Source organism: Carassius carassius, chromosome 19 (genome assembly GCF_963082965.1).
Source record: "Carassius carassius chromosome 19, fCarCar2.1, whole genome shotgun sequence".
Lineage (NCBI taxonomy): Eukaryota > Metazoa > Chordata > Actinopteri > Cypriniformes > Cyprinidae > Carassius > Carassius carassius.
The window spans coordinates 10,018,807-10,036,309 of record NC_081773.1 but is presented as its reverse complement, the minus strand read 5'-3'; the positions used below and the strand labels follow the sequence as shown (position 1 = coordinate 10,036,309).

Sequence of the window (17,503 nt, the reverse complement as noted above, 5' to 3'; positions counted from 1 at the left end):
ACCAGTCAGCTGAAAAGCATACTGCTGACATTAAAGACCACTGCAAAACCATGACCTGCAAGATGATCATAAAAATGTCATGTCAAGTCTAAAAAGACTTGTCTCCTGTTACCTGATGATTACAGTTTGGACCTCTTGTTATCATTTCACTGTCCAAGACTGGATTAGGCCACAATGTGGGTTTAATTGTTACTGGATACATGTGTTAACAGTAAAAAGTAGAATAAAGTGATGCATGTGAGCAAGAAACATTTCTTGAGTTATTGGAAACATTAATGTTTTTAAATAAACGACTTAAAAGTTTGCATTGCAATTTGTTAACATTAGACAAAGATTTCTAGTCACGTTTCTATGGTCAAATGTTACAAAGAACTCACGCTACTGTTCGAAAACCATATTATTAAATAATATGTTTTTTCATGCACCCCGATCTTTTTAACCCTTAGATTTACAGGACTTTTCCAGGTCTACATATAAAACTTTTATATTTAGCCTTCCTCATTCATCCAAGACTTTGGGGAACTTTTGGGAAACCTTCTGAAAATGGGTGGGGGGACAGTTGTTGAGGGGGTAAATTAAAAAAATAAACATCTGGATTTGTAGTTTTTACACTTTTTAAAGGTTGTTTTAGTTTAATTTAATTTAAGTCATCTTGAGGCTCCTTAGGAAGTTTGCTGATGCCTACAGAGCCCTGATCAACAACTGCTGTACACTGTTTGTGTTTGCTATAAGCAATAGCAAAAATATCACTGAAGTAAACAGACTGTCAGTACCCAATAGTGACTAAACACACACTAAAGGGAATCTGCCCCTATGAGACGCTATTTCAGTAAACCATCTATGCAGTTGAAATACCAGTCAGCCAAGTAGTTGTTGCATAAAACAGTTGATAATCTCAAAATAACCCCAAGCACAAGTGTGATCAAGATCCAAAGATGACTCTTAACATTCAACTCACTTTTGAGGAGCTAATAAAATGGTTCCGAAAGAATGAAAAGGTCATATTTCAAATAGCAATTTTAATTTAAAAACATTAACCTGAGCATGTTGTCTACCTTGAGCAGGGCATGCAAATATCATTAGACATATGATAGTGATTTTATTTTTACAATAATATCTCTTTTCCAAACTTTTCACATTTCTTCCCGTTCGTTTTAAATAATCAGCTCAACAGATGCCTGTACTATACACAGACCTGTGATTTTAACAATGCAAAGTATCTATAGGCTGATATGGAAACAATCAAAACTCCAAACAGGAAGAGATTATTCCTCCAGCCACCCACATGCACTGTGTATTTACACCTGTTGGTGTGTTCCAGCAACAAAATACTCATTCAAAATACATCTGGTAACACCAATCCATTTGGCCAGTTAATTTATTTAGTCTGCTTTTCAGTCTTTTCCCCCTCCAAAGGCAAAAAAGCACAACTGTAGGAGCTCTGCTTGGAGTGTCACTGGATGTGACATGTATACACACAGCTTGGAAGCTCTGAATGTCAAGGGTTGTGGGATGAAGCTCAAAGGTCATCGTGAGAAGTCAGGCTGGAGCTGGAGGTGGGACTGGGGCTCAGGCTGGTGGTGCTCAGCAAACTCATGTCTGGAATACTCATAGTGACTGACTGAACCTCCCGGTCAGACGAGTCCTCATCCTCAGCATCAGACCTCGGACTGACCAGCACACTGAGGAAAAACAGACAGAGACATGAAGTGAGTCAGATGTAAGTTGTACATAAGACCATCATAAGTCAGTGTGAGATGGGTGTAGGTGTGTGTACATACCCAGATCTAGTCATTTGAGGTCTGTGTCCATGATACGACTTGGAAGACCACTATGAATAGAAGAACAAGCATAAAGATAATACACCAATAAAATCATCAAAACAAGGTTCACATAATAAATGACAGACACATTTCCACTAAGTTTTTTTTAGTATTTTGAATTTAGATGTGCATTTTTGCCATTTTTTATATTTTATTAATGATTTCAATATATATATATATATATCTAAAAAAAAAAAAAAAATAATAATAATAATAATACTTTATTTAATATTAGCACACATCAAGATACAGGCCAAACTTACATCAACTGATTATACAACGGCCACAAAAAAACTAAACAAAACAAAAAACTAAAACAGAACAATGCACTTTGGTCTCTAAAATCTCTAAGTCCAACAAGGCAGCCATATAATATAAGAGTCTTTTACAAAACAGCTATTGCAGTAAAGCTGCATAAACATCAGTACTTACGCGATGAACAGAATCTGCCAGGTTGCCCAGGTGCACCCTCTTCTCACACAATTCCCTCAGCAGATTGATACCTAAAAGTATGAAAAGAGTCAAAATGGGTAGCGAGTTACAGGTCACAGCACTGTGCAATACAAACAAACACCTTTGCTCCTGCTGAGCCAGTATTTCTGCTCCCATTGGTTGAGGAGGATGTTGAGGTAGCGTGGTTGCTCAAAGAAACAGAGGTAGCGGGAGGAAGCATGAGAGGGAAAAACTCGCTCAAAATCTCCTTTGCGACACAACTCGTCCTCACTTTCTGCCAGCACACGAACATCATCAGGTGTCAGCACATCCAGGATTGTTGCACAGAAATCCTGCAAACAAAGACATATTTCATTCAAATGTGTGTGGAACTGAGATAAGGCAGTCATTAGTATTATCAGTTACTACTAACTTGGTTAACTGGACATTGTTTTTTTAATTTTAGCTTAATTGGATAGTTCACCTTCAGTTGCTGGTCTCCTTTGACTCGCTTAGTGTTTTTTTCTATGGAGGTCAATGGGGAACAGCAACTGAAGGTGAACTACCCCTTTAAGTGACCATCAATGATCAATATCTCAGTATGTGATGAAGGCGAGGTGTGACTGAGTACCTTGTCTCCAAAGCGCTGGCTCAGATAAAAGGCTCTCTTTGCTTTCTCATCAGTTGAAACATCTGATCGCCATTTCTCTCGCACCGCCCCACATAAACTGAACAAAATGGAGTAAAACTTAAGTTAGAAGCAATAACTTATTTAAGAATAACAATAAATAAATGGATTGTATACTTTTAAATTGACGTTTAAAGGTTTGAGCTCGGGTAAGATTTTTTAAATGTAAGAGGTTTCTTAGGCTCACCATTTCTTTGTTAAAAAAAATCCAGTGAAACAGTAATATTTTTAAAATATCATAATTTATAATAACCTTTTTTTTATTTGAATGCATCTTAAAATATAATTTATTCCTGTGATGGCTAAGGTGATTTATTAGCAGTCATTACTCCAGTCTTCATTGTTACATGACCCTTATTATTATTAATGTTCAAAACAATTGTACTGCTCAATATGTTTGTGGAAACCACAATGTTTTTATTTCAGGATTTTTTTTCAGGAGAGAGACAGGAAAAGGAGAGGGAGAGAGAGGGGGTACGGGATCAGCAAAAGTCCACGAGCTGGGACACCCGAAAAGCAACGGCACTACACGTCGACTTGTTGCCCACAAGGCTATCGGTGCCGACTATTTCAGGATTTTTTATGAAAACAACTTCAGAAGAACAGCATTTATTTCAAATAGAATTCTTTTAAACATAATAAAAAAATCTTGCTAAGTAAAAGTATTATGTATAAAAAAAAAAAAAAAAAAAAAATTATATATATATATATATATATATATATATATATATATATATATATGCACACACACACACACACACACACACACACACACACACACAGACCCAACACTTTTAAATGGCAATGTACAGCAATATAAGTGCATACAAAGTTTTTATTAAATACATGCAAGAGCAGAACTGACCTGTTAGTGGAGCTGCTGGCACTGGAACTGGATGGTACAGTCTCTTCTCTCAGCGGCAACACAAAGCCAGCGAGGTTCAGCAGGTCCCGTATCATCTGACCCTTGATGCTAACATCCAGCGGTGTGTTAGAATGGAGGCTAGAGAGACACCGAGAGAGAGGAAACATTATGAGAGTGATATTTGCTATACATGGATTTCTCGGCGACGTCATCACTGCTTGCGCACGCAACCAAGAGGCAAAAGACCCGCGCTCTTCGTACTGGAGTAAATGGTTTAGGTGGTGGTGTTGTCGCTAGTCAAAATGCCAAGGAGTTGTTGCGTTGTCAATTGTACCAACCGAGCCAGTGCTGGGTGTCAGATGGATGTTTTACATAATGTTATATAAATAATATATTAATATGAAACACAAACAAACAGATCCAACTCTGAAATTGCAATTTCTTATTGAGTCAACAAGAAATTAAAAACAATGCGAAATCTACGTTAATTACAATGTTCTTTTACTGAACTCGGCATAACAGATAGCGGTTTTCTGCCTCCTGGATGCGCGCGCATCCGGTATTGTTTGTATACAAGAAACCCGTGTATAGGGCAAAGCAGGATTCTGTGGAAGGCAACAACTTAAAATTATGAAAAGGAAATGAACAAAAAAATCTTCTGGTCCAGTGCATTAATGAGACCATATTTTGAACTTCTAGGTAACTGATAGAGTTGGGGGGATGACTAAAAGCAGTACTAGTGACACTACTTCACAACTTCGTAGTGAATTTTTGTATTACAGTCACCCTTATTTTTTGTGCCAAATAAATACTGCTCTGATTAATTCAACACATGATATAACCCAATTTATAATTTTATTCCTGATGTCAGTGTCATTACTCAGTCGGTAATTAGTAACAGAGACTACTCTTGTCTCAAAGTTGTCTGACTACTTTACATTCTGAACAGCGTAAGCTCCAAGACTTCCTGCATGCTGTACCTGGGTGAGATGTTCACCTCCAGCACCCATGGCTTCAGACTCTCTTCCAACATGATGTCAAAGCCAAACAGCTCATGACAGCTGTAGGAAGAACGAACATGCATCTTCACCCGTGGGTTCACATATGGGTCAGACCTGCCATATGAAGAGACAACACACTCAAGTTCAGTTTGGAGGAACATGAATGTGCGCACTAGGGGTGGCACGGTTTAACTTTTTCACGGTTCGGTTTGTTATACGGTTTTAGAGTCACGGTTTTCGGTACAGTTCGGTATGTGCTATGTTTATGAAAAACTATACTGTCTTTAAAAAAAAAAAAAGAAGATTATTCTAACTACAAGCAACAGCACAAATAAATATAATAAAGATACAAACAATAAACATTGATTTTCAGTTTTTTGTTTTTTTTAAGGCAGGTCTAGCATTAGTTTATAGTTACAGAAATTGAATAATGTAATCAAATGTAAAACAGCATATTGGACTGTATAAATTAACGATTATTCTTTATTAAAGTTATAAAAGCTCTTTAAGCAAGAGCAGTGAGTGATTTCTTTGTTGTTGCTGTTATTAATATAAAGACTGTCACTTCAAGAGAATGCACTGATACAGTGGCCTACGTTCAGCTGGCTATCCCTGCTGTAGGATTATTACCAAAACAGGCATTTTGACATAATTTTTGTGTGAATTTGTACATTTAAACGCAATACTTCAGAGAGAGCTTATATTTGCGCGCGTTCTGAGGCGCGGGTTTGCGCGCTTCGGATGAGCGCATGCACAAATTCTCACTGCGCGCACAAGCTTGCGTCCTCTGGCTCTTAAATGTTTAAACTGACAAATCTTAAATGAGTTTAGATTAAATACATTTTAATCTGTGCTGTTCAGGTCTCATCTGTGAGTGCGCGCACTATCAGCACCCGGATTACGGAATAAGTGACTGCGCATATTCAAGCATAAGTCATTCTTGATCAAGAGTGAATGATTTGTCCAGGGTTTTTTTTTCTCATCGCTATTGTTGTAATGTCTGGGAATCCAGAATGCGCATCCATCAACAGAAACACATATTAGTTGAACCCAGTTTGTTTTAAGTGCAAACCATATTATAGATGCTTTGTCAGTTATAAGAAGAACCGCGGGGTGCCGAACCATGTGGGGAGAACCGAACGGTTCGGGTTTTTTTTCAGCGAACCGTGCCACCCCTAGTGCGCTCATCCACAAGAACAGTCTACAAATACAGAACAAGACTACGACTTCAGGACACTTACGCAATGATGGTTTTGATGACCATATCTTTGATCTCGTCCCAAATGAGAGTGGTGTCGACACCTTGAGAGCCCAAGTACTGCCACAGCGCTTTCAAGGCCCTGCATTAAATAAAACCTCCATCATTAGACTGTATTACAAATCTGAGACCAGTTTGATAATTTTGAGTCCATGGGTTGCCTGCTGATTAAATCACAAAACATCTTATCTTACCAGTGTAGGACAGACTCGTCCTGAATTTATAAGTAATATCTCTTTATTCTTACCATTTATGGCCCTGACAAGCCTTATCATCGCTGTTACTCTGATACTCGGAGTTCTTCTTATTTACACTGTAGTTTGTAAGGTGCATAAACTTGTTGTTGAGGGTCTTCATAGAAGAAGAGTATCTGTGTTGAATTAACAATCAGAAAACACCCATTTAAATGAGCAAAGTAATAAGATTTGCACACTGTTAAATACTTTTAGATAAATTACATACTGATGATTTACTCACTTGCAGCTTGCGAAACGGACTAGTCCATCATTAAAGATGTAAACACGGAGTGGGTCATAAGAGGTCACATACACATAGATGCGTAGATCAAACTTATTCCCACTGATGAGGTAGGGCTTGTGAAGATACCTGCAGAAATACATACCACATTACTTAATATATCAGAAACCTGTCTCAATTAGGATTCAGAAGTGATCTATGGTCTTCCAACTAACTTCTGCACGAGGAGCGGTCTCTTGCGTGGCATTTGGCTCCACTTGTGAATGACCTGAATGCCAATTCCACGAGCAGATGCAGGCTAAGTGAGAAAAATGGCAGCACGTCAATGATAAGAATGTCAGAGAGTAATTTCAAAACAACATAAGTAATGTAATGGTACCGGTTTGACAATCCATTTCTGCTTGCTGGCTCCATCCTCCCAGGCCTTCCTTAGCAGCTTGATATCCTGTGGGAGAATGAAGGAGCGTGGGAAGAAGCCAAACTCTCTTTTGCCAAAGCGTGTCTGCATCTTGGACAGGTTCCTCCAAAGTCGGTCCTTCCGGCCGATCTGAAAGGAGCCTGGAAAGTGGTTCAGCTGCCAAACAGAAATGCATGCTTGTTAATACTCAGCTGACAAGAAAGTATTAAGCAATTACAAAAGGTTTCGAAATACCTGACAATAAATGACAATCACAAGGTCATTAAATTTTAAATTACATTTTATTACACTATGGTAATACACAGATGGCAAAGCACTTCAAGTTTCCAATCCCAATCTCACCTTCTGAAACTCTCTAATGGCCTTGAACCCTGGTGACTTCATATGGTGACCCCAACAGCCAAGCCAATCGTGACTCACTAGAAAAAAACAACACATGACAAACTGCAGACGGAATACTGGAGCTGGAATACATGACAACTTCTGCACATATTTTTGCCCCAAATTGCAGTCTAGATGAGTAAGTACTGCAATTCAGAGCAAGTCTGCAAACTCTAAAAAATTGTTTTTATTTTTTTTACTGACTGTTCACTTGCCTTTAATCACGTTAGAACTTTCTCAGACTATAGTTTTTGCTGTGTTATATGAAGAAGTACTTAAAGTGTATGGAAAGTAAAGTTACACTGATATAAAATTAGTGCCATTACTGCTAAAACACTGCTGGCCACTTTCAGAAGTTAAAGTGATTCTTTCTTTTCCAAGAAAGAATTTGAGAAAAATTGGTTATATAATTTTCCTTTTTAAATAGTTTAAAATATAACTGAAAATGAAATTTGTCATGAAAACTTTACACACTTTAAGCAATATCGTATAATCGCTTTTTTTACAAGGTATAGTAAGGTATAGTAAAGTAAGGTTTTCTTCAATACCGCACAGCCCTAAAAGGCACACACACAAAAAAAAAAAATTATATCCAAAAGGAAGATATTAAAAGTTTCATATTTCACAATGATTTTACAACACATATTGGTTTTCATTTGTCATTAAGAATATGAGAATTGTCATTAAGAAAATTCTCTATAGCCATTCACAAAGTTAAAATCTATGCTACAAGCAGTTTTCACACTGAACATCACTAAAAACCCAATGTTACAAAAAGAAAGCTCTCGACTCACTTTTGGTGCCTTTGAAGTGTGATCTAGAGATGGTGTTTTTCACAACATTGGGGGTGACTGTAGTTATCTTCCATTTGAGCAGCTTCCTCTGTTCAGCTGGCAACAGCTCCACTGAAGTCAGAAGAAATTATAACAACATACCGTCTCGAAAACAAGAGCTGATATTTAAAAGAGAACAATGTGTATTTAACGATCTGTTCATATTGTGTCGGACATTGGTAATAAAGAGTCATAGAAAGTCAGTGCTTTTGTGAGTGTATATGGCAACCTCTTTCATTGGCAGTGCTGAAGTACAGCGTGGAGGGCATGTGGGGAAAGAGACTGGGAACAAGTGCAGGTTTCTCCACCAGGTCCCCCTCCACATCAGGACTAATGAACTCCTCGACACTTAAAAGAAATAAAACACACAAGAAATATATTACCAGGACCTCCCCCCCAAATCTCTTAGTTTATTACACTTTCTGGCTAATTTGAAGATGCTTTTAGCTGCCAGCTGTAGTACTCTAAGCTCTGTTAAACACACAGGATTCAAAAAATGGGCACAGAAAATTGCAACTCTATCTGACATATTACCTTAAGTGAAATACGATCACAAAGTGGGCAAGAAAAATCACAAACCATTTTTGAATTCTTTATGCAAGAGAGTCTTATACTGTGTTTTAAGGACGTCAATAGCCAGCTTCCTCAAATAAAAACAAACCACTTTAGGTAGAGAAAACAATGAGAAAATGTTAAAACCATTTAAAATTATACTTAAATCTGACACTCAGATTGATGAAAAAGTAAATAACTCACGTGACAGTCATGTAGAACCGCTGAGGTTGATTCAAAATGGTAAATCACACTGATTTGATCTGAGTTTGAGGTTACACTCAACATGGGCCTTTACTTTGAGTGGGAAAACTAAACCAGAAAACACCTACTACAAACAAACAAACCCATCAGCTGGACGTCACTTCATGACAATGCCTCCACAGGCCTGACAATTCACTAGAGACTCATTTTCCTATTACAGAGGGATAGTTCTACTTCTATCACACAAGAACAATAGTGGGACTTTTCTACAGGCCTCTAGCTTTTAAAGCTTTTTTTCTGACAGCAACTACTAGAAAAAACAAAAAACTGTCAGGTACTTTTCTGTGTGATGGTCATCACCATAGTAATGTCAGGTGACTAGAGGAGAAACAAGCAAAGTTATAAGACCCTCGTCTACTGTAATCTAGCTTCGATAGTCACCCTTACTTTGCACTCTAAATATGTCAAAAGTAAGCATTTGGCAGATCACCAGCAACCAGCGCAAAACCAGGATTAGCTAACAGAAAGAGAACTGTGAATCAGCAAAAAGACAAAAATGGGGGTTTGCTAAATAGAGTAGCTAAAGTCTGAGGTAAAACTGTGTGTACAGAAAATGTTTTTTGGAAAATTAAAATTTTGTGGTAAAAATCATCTGCTTGAGTTTATATAGATTATACTGCTGATATATCGACCCAAAACATCTAATTTCTTTAAAAACAGTAATGTATATACATATGTGACCCTGGAGCACAAAACCAGTTAGAAGTAGAGTAAGGGTATATTTGTAGCAATATTCAACAATAGATTGTAAGAGTCAAAATCATAGATTTTTCTTTTGTCAAAAATCATTAGTGTATTAAAGGGTTGGTTCACCCAAAAAGAAAATTACGTCATTAATGACTCACCCTCATGTCGTTCCAAACCCATAAGACCTCCGATCATCTTCGGGACACAGTTTAAGATATTTTAGATTTAGTCCGAGAGCTCTCAGTCCCTCCCTTGAAACTGTGTGTACGGTATACTGTCCATGTCCAGAAAGGTAAGAAAAATATCATCAAAGTAGTCCATGTGACATCAGAGGGTCAATTTGTTGAAGCATCGAAAATGCATTTTGGTCCAAAAATAACAAAAATTACGACTGTATTTAGCATTGTCTTCTCTTCCGTGTCTGTTAAAGCAGTTTGTGATATCCGGTTTGTGAACGAATCATTCGATGTAACCGGTTCTTCTTGAACCAGTTCACTGAATCGAACCGAATCATTTGAAACGGTTCGCGTCTCCAATACGCATTAATCCACAAATTACTTAAACTGTTAACTTTAACGTGGCTGACCCTCCCTCTGAGTTCAAACAAACCAATATCCCGGAGTAATTCATTTACTCAAACAGTACACTGACTGAACTGCTGTGAAGAGAGAACTGAAGATGAACACCGAGCCGAACCAGATAATGAACGAACAATTGACTCGTTCTTGAGACATGAGGGTGAGTTCTTAATGACATCATTTTCATTTTTCGGTGAACTAACCCTTTAAACTGTGTTCCGAAGATGAACGGAGGTCTTACGGGTTTGGAACGACATGAGGGCGAGTCATTAATGACATAATTTTCATTAATGGGTGAACCATCACTTTTGGGTGAACTAACCCTTTAAGCAAAGTAAATTTCCTACCGTGAATAGATCAAAACTTAATTTCTGATTAATAATATGCATGGCTAAGGACTTCATTTGGACAAATTTAAAGGGGATTTTCTCAATATTTTTTTTTTCAAAATAGTGATGTTATATCATAAACCATAAATCTAAGGAAAGCTTATTTATGCAGATGATGTATAAATCTCAATTTTAAAAAATTGACCCTTATGACTGGTTTTGTGGTCCAGGGTCACAGTGCCTTGCCACAGTATGTATTTTGCTTTCATTTTATTAGAAGTAGGCCTACAGCGCCCCCAACGAAATTAAAACTCCTTACTAAGTGGGCAATAGGACCGAGGGTGCTATTACTGTTTACTATATCTTTGAACTATATGTGCATTCTCAGTTTAAATGCAGTGACCCAAAACAGTGAATCTAATCACCATTCTGGAAAAACTTTGCTTCAAGAATGATCCACAATGCTGACGTGATCTATTCGCATTGTTGACATGATCTAATCGCTAGCACACCCTGAGCTCATGTGAGTTAATGTATTCCTCTTATCGGCAAGACATATCGGCATCATTTTTCAGATTTTTTAGGATGCAGATACTTCCATTTAAAGCCATTATCGGCCGTTTCCAATATTGGTCGGATAATATTGTGCATCCCTATTTATAATAATTTTATACATTTTCTAATCCAATAAGTTATAAGAGTTTTGTTCTATAATAAAGCAGTATGATGGCTGTATTGAAAATAAATACTGGTATTTTAGAAGTTGCCCTCATAACATGAGAGGCTTCCAAGGCTGGAGACAAAACCTTAAAAATGTTAACTATTTCCCTGACTTCATTTTACAGGTGGATTACTACCACATTTTTAAGAGAGATCAATAAACACTTAAAAAAAAAACACAATGTAAAACAGTGAGATTTGTCCTGGAGTACTGAATTTCTATTTACTTGGACAAGGTTGCCATGGATGTTGTTGAGGAGACGTCACAATCATCTGAGTCAACTGTAAAGCAAAAAGTAGCATTAGATTTTTTGAAAACAATCAGAAAATGAAAGAAAAAAAATTAACCTTAAAGGGGTCATTGGATGCTACATGCACAGTTGTTTGAACTGAAATGTGTACTGGCATTGTATGTACACAACTACCCTATAATGATAAAAATCCACCCAGTGTTTTTTTTTTTTTAAATCTTATTAAATAATTTTCCCTTTCTCAAATCGAGCCAATCTTTAGAAAATGGGCATCCGATGATCCCTTTATACAAATACATATTGATAATAAGTTGTGGCTACATATGTTTATATATGCTGAGGTTAAAGTAAAAGAATAAACGTTACCATCATCACTGAAGTCATTCTCTAGCTTATCTGGAAGCTCCTCCTCATCACCGTCTAGAAGAATTCCCTGTCTGAAAAGTGAATTAGAAGGGGATTAAAAATAACAGACATGTGACTTTTATGGTGTAAGATGCACAATATTTGAGAGCTTTAAAGTTACGTCCAAAATAGATGCATGAACATTTTTTGTTGGAGTTTTTTTAATAATTCAAACTAGTCTGAATGACCTGATTTACTAAAACAAATTAAGACTTCCCATCAGCACATTATTCATAGACATACAATACGGTCTAAAAGTGAGGAATCAGAATCAGAAAGCTTTTTTGAATGAAATGATCACTTTTTCAAAAAGGACCCTTTAAACTGATTAAAAGTATATAAGACAATTAAAACTTCTATTTCAAATTTTCTTGAAAACTTTCTATTCATATATACATATTGATAGAATATAGATAAAAAAACAGTTATCAAATAAAAACATTTTAAATTACTTTTACAGCGTTTTTAATCAAATACAGCCTTGGTGATTATAAGTAACTTCTTTATATACATAAAAGCTCCTCAACGCCACATTTTTGAACTGTAGTAAACATATAAAAACAGTTAATTAAGAAATTACACACACCTCTGAATCTCATGACTTTCCTCCTCTTCTTCGTTAAGTGTTATGGGGCTCGTGTCCACCTGAGAGGCCTGATAGAATTCCTCTTTTGTGAGTTGAATGGCAGATATCTGGTTTATCACGGTGTAAACAGACGGCGATTGAGGAGAGGCCATATCCTGGCCAGTCACCTCTGGAATGGCACAATCACCTCCCTGTGTCTTACCATCACATATAGCAGCAGACGGGCACATTTCATCCGTTATATCAAAACTGAGAGCACTGTTGGTTTCCATAGGTGCAAAACAAGACTCCTTATCTTCATTAAGAAGGCAGATAGGTACAGAACTGCCTGTGAGATGTTTTACATTGCTCACACCATTGAGTGTCCGGCCTCTTGCATGTACATTGATTTTGGTGAGTTTTTGCACAACGGTGGCAGCAAACTCTGCCTCAGAGCTGATTTTAGTCTGAGGAGCTTCACCGGCACCGTGTCCCACACAGCAATCCAGCTCTACTGCTCTAGTGTCTTCCACTGTGATCTTCTCAAACTGCTTTAAATCCTTGGCCACCTTGCTGTAGTTCCACGCTGTAGTTGGCACGCTCGGTTGGGGAGGTTTTGTTGCATCAGTTTTGAGGCCTCGTGAATGTGTTCCATTGCAGCCGGATACAATATTGGCAGGACTGTGCAGGTCAACGGCCACTTGTTTGGAGTATGTGGGCATTTTGGCATTTGGGGGCCGCATGACTCCATTGCTGTTTTCCCTTAGCTTGTTGCTCGTCCAAGGCAAAGACTGATTCGTAGGCATGGTTTTCTCAATTACGACCTTTTGAGAAGACGACTTAGGTGGGGAGGGACTGGCAGGACAAACAGACAGCTGAGGCGAAAAGGCCCTTTTTCCTAACAGCCCTGACTTGAACCGAAATGAATCAAGGGTCCAGTGGGTTTTACGGTGGCTATGGCATGAAGCAGGAGCAGCGTTAATATGTGGCAAGCTCTTCGATAAAACACTGTGTGTCCTAGCAGCACCATTCAAAGAAGTCGCACTTGTGCTCTGTATGCGGCTGACTCTTACTGTAGGCACGTGTGGATAGGCAAGTTGTGCAGGGATCCCTGAGACACAGATGGGCTGATCATACAGCACTCTCACATTCGGCTGAGGCACCGAATCACCCGCGCCGCCCTGCGATCTCTTTCTTTCAGCATTGAAGGAGCCTCGTGCACTGGGTGAATGCACTACTACAGACTTGGCTTGGATGAGGGCTGGTCGAGATGCCCCATTCCTTATGTCTTCAGCTCCACCGGAGGCCATTAATTGCCATCTCACACCCTCCTGGCATGGGCTCGGGCAAACACATAAGTGAGGAACCGAAGGATAGAGGGGGCTGCAACTGTAAAACGGAGAGAAATAACACCAGTTACTGGCATTTTAACTCCATTTTGTTATCACCATTATTTAATCAGATATGGCCAAGCATTTGATATTCTTGATGCTGCTCTGCTGAGCTTCATTACACACTGTCCTGTTTCCTTTACTGTTCACAGAAGTGAAAGAATGTAGAATTAAAGTAGATAACATTTAAATCTGACCACCGTTTATGATCAACAATAATATTCAAATACATTATTTTTATTTTTGAGGAATTTCACTATTTAAATAAAAAAAATCACTGTAATAGAAAATATAGGGTATCATTTACATAATTCATGTAATTAATAACTGAATGTGATGAAACATTGAGTATTAACAGAACCGTTGTCAGCAAATTGTTTAACAAATTTATGTGCACATTTAAAAAATATGATATTTGAAATCAGTTAAAAATTTTGGTTCATTAGTTTAAAAGTATTAAGTTTTAGTTTCTTCCTTATTTATAATTTTTTTTAATTATTGAATCCCTTACAATACAAAAAGACTTACGGTCTTTTTTTAAGGGATTCAATAATTAAACAAAAATACCCCCCCCCCCCCAAAAAAAAACCCCAAACAAAAACAAACAAAAAGCCATATCATAAATGATTATCTATATAAATAATATAATTATAATAATATTTATTATAGTTACATTTAGTAAAAAAAATGTCTAATAAAAGTCTAAATGCAGACAGTAATATCACACTTGCTAGCAAACTAGTTTTACTCTACACAAGCACAATCAAATATTTCAGAGTAGAACAAACCCAGAAAATAAATAAATAAATACATGCATGCATACAAATATTGTAAATACATTTTAAAAACACTGAATATTTCCAGATCTAGAAAAGACAACAATGTTAACATTTTTGGACATGTAACGTTATTGTAGTATTCTTGAATACAGGAATAAGATAAAAGTATATGCATATATTTGATTATCCGTTTAATATGAAAGTGAACTAAAAGAAAACTTCCTATCAATATCATTCTCTGTATAGGCAGATCATAAGATTTTGAGACACATCAACAGTGTTTCATCAAAGACTTGATCTTTTCAGATTCCTCAGTCCGAATTCCACGAGATTAGCTAAAACATACACCTCCTCTCACTGTATACACAAACACCACGTTGTTATAATTATTAATTTAACATTTTTGTCTTCCATCTGTCTGGCGTTGAGCTTTCATCAAGCCAACACACATGAACGAGGCTTTATTGTTGTGAACAAAGTCAAAGGAGACATACATGCTGTGACTCAAACCTCAGTCAGCTGTCTAGCTAGACGGGCTTCTGGAAATGATAGCCACATTAAATACTGCCAACGCAGGCAGCGCACTAGATTTTGAGACGCGGCCAAAGCGAGGCTAACCGTTAGCGCGTTAGCTTACCACACAACACTAGCAGCACAATAGGGTTAACTCTTTCTCTTGCCACACATCACCAGCGTCCTGTGTACGAGACGAACACGTTTTGTGTAACACTAACGTTCATTACTTATGTGAGACTTATGTCTGTTTCAGCAAGTGATACACGCGTCTTACCGGCTCGGGATGACAGGGCAATTTGTAGTGTTGCCCTGCCTCGCTCAGAGATAGTGTCGTGCTCGAGAAATCCGCCTCGTGCTGCCACACACACACACACACACACACACACACACACACACAATGTATATATACAGGCTTACTGTTTGTTACTGCTGGTAAAATATTAAAACTCGCGTTCAGTCTCTGAAACAAAGCGGGTATAGATTAACATTACCTGAGAAAAATAATAATAATGCTAAAAATAAAATCGAAAATTTGAAAATGTTGCCGTGGCAACTAACTGAAATCAATAACCTAACATTACTTACTAAAACTAAAAAATAAAAAAAAACTATATAGAAATATATGAAAATGTAAATTTCGCATAAAAAACTCATAATAAAATGACTAAAAATAGGCTTCAATTAAAATGAAAACTGAAAATATTTTACATTTAATATAAACATATTATACAGTATATATAGGCTCCCAAATGAAAAACATACTATAATAATTTGTAGTAAATACTATAGAGTTTTTGAATCTTACTGTAGAAAAGTGTATTATATATTAGTATTTACAACACTTGCAGCATACTACTATAGTGAACTGACAAACTGTAATAACTACTGTAGTGTACTTTAGATATTACTACAGTAAACTGTAGTGTATTGTAGTATAATATACCCTATAACTGTAGAAAACTTAGTACAGTATTGGGTAATTTGTTTATATTACTATAGTTGTTATATTACCACAGCAACTATAGTATTGCCACAACAAATTAATTCAAGCATTTTACTATAGTATGGTTCAAAGACACTATAGTATTTACTATAAATTATTGTGAATAACATATTATGACGCAACACTTATTTTGCGATTGCATGAACTGATACTGTACACAGTTAGGCCATGCTAGTTAGCACACCAACTGCAATAGTTAGGCTAATACTTCTCTGAGGTTTAATTATTAATGTAATTTTATGTATGTGCATGTATTAATGTCTTGTTGTGGTTTTGGTTATTAAATATTGTAGTTGATAAACTATAAGGTTTCTAACATTTGAACACTGTGGTTTCACTTGTTACCCAGCTATAGCAAAAATATGATGATGAAATTATTATAACCTTATAGTTATAAACAGTATCTCTTCTAACAATCATTTGTGGTCTTCCCTACATACAAAATACATATACATATATAGACCAATTGACAAAAATATTTCTATATAATAAATATTTTGAAGCTCTGACTAATTATACATTTAAAAAAAAAAAATTGTGACATCTGAAAGTTATGGAAGAAAAAGCATAAAAAAAAACTAACTTACCTTTTACAAATTCACATCTTTTCTGATAAATTCTTAAGGATTAAACTAAATAATCTCACAGTTAAACAGAGAACAACAGATCCAAGGGATGTTTTCTGTGTTAAAGCTTGAGTCAACTGACTAAACTTATCCAGTTTCCACTCAAGTTAACTCCTTTACAGAATGACGTAACCCAGTATCGCCATCTCAAATGCACTTAAAATTAAATATGCATTGTGACAAACCACCTGCAATTCAAACTCTCAGCAGGTCACCATGATGCTTTGCCCTTAGACACACACACACATACACACACACTTGGTGAACTAAGCAAACCGTTGCTATAAAACACACACTCTGTTAAACACATCCTGGTGGCTTTACATTAAGCTTTGCAATACCTTTTAGTCTGAGTCAAGGATGAAACTGTACCATTTCAGCAACCCTCATGAAATCACAATGCTGTGCTGTCGTGTTAGGTTCTCAGGTGAGAGAGGACTCGATTAGATCTTTTCTTCAATGAGCCCTAGACTGACATGACATTGGATAGGGTTACAAAATGCAGAACTGAAGTTGTGGTTACATTACCATGGAAAAACAATCACACTTACTACCTAGGCAATGGTTGAAGTACAGTACTGAGGGGAATAAATATCTGAGAATAAATGACAAAACAAATGTAGGCCTGTGTATCTGGTTTATTATTAGTTTAGCTTTTGTG

At 36.8% G+C, this 17,503-nt stretch overlaps 1 protein-coding gene across 2 annotated transcripts; it reads right to left on the bottom strand.

Annotated features, from left to right (window-relative positions):
• Nucleotides 1-1,002: 1,002 nt before the first annotated feature.
• Nucleotides 1,003-15,588, bottom strand: LOC132095025 (tubulin monoglutamylase TTLL4-like). 2 transcript variants are annotated; one of them, XM_059499744.1, is made up of 19 exons: nt 15,488-15,588; nt 12,549-13,916; nt 11,924-11,994; nt 11,534-11,588; nt 8,406-8,524; nt 8,138-8,248; nt 7,305-7,381; nt 6,924-7,118; nt 6,760-6,842; nt 6,545-6,673; nt 6,315-6,437; nt 6,051-6,149; nt 4,789-4,923; nt 3,809-3,946; nt 2,887-2,983; nt 2,398-2,608; nt 2,256-2,326; nt 1,782-1,831; nt 1,003-1,682 (listed from the first exon to the last, which is right to left on the bottom strand). In XM_059499744.1, exons 2-19 carry the CDS (start codon nt 13,835-13,837, stop codon nt 1,520-1,522), a joined length of 3,216 nt encoding a protein of 1,071 aa, XP_059355727.1. In that variant the 5' UTR covers nt 13,838-13,916; nt 15,488-15,588; the 3' UTR covers nt 1,003-1,519. The 2 variants fall into 2 exon arrangements, with proteins under 2 accessions (XP_059355727.1, XP_059355728.1); XM_059499745.1 differs by lacking the exon at nt 15,488-15,588 and adding an exon at nt 15,335-15,465.
• Nucleotides 15,589-17,503: the final 1,915 nt, after the last annotated feature.

Coding starts and splice junctions, on each gene's coding strand:
- LOC132095025 (XM_059499744.1), bottom strand. CDS start 13,837: ATGGCCTCCGGTGGAGCTGAAGACATAAGGAATGGGGCATCTCGACCA. Junction 7,382..8,137: donor ACACTTCAAAGGCACCAAAA/GTGAGTCGAGAG, acceptor GTTTTTTTCTAG/TGAGTCACGATTGGCTTGGC. Junction 2,609..2,886: donor GCCAGCGCTTTGGAGACAAG/GTACTCAGTCAC, acceptor CTTTGTTTGCAG/GATTTCTGTGCAACAATCCT.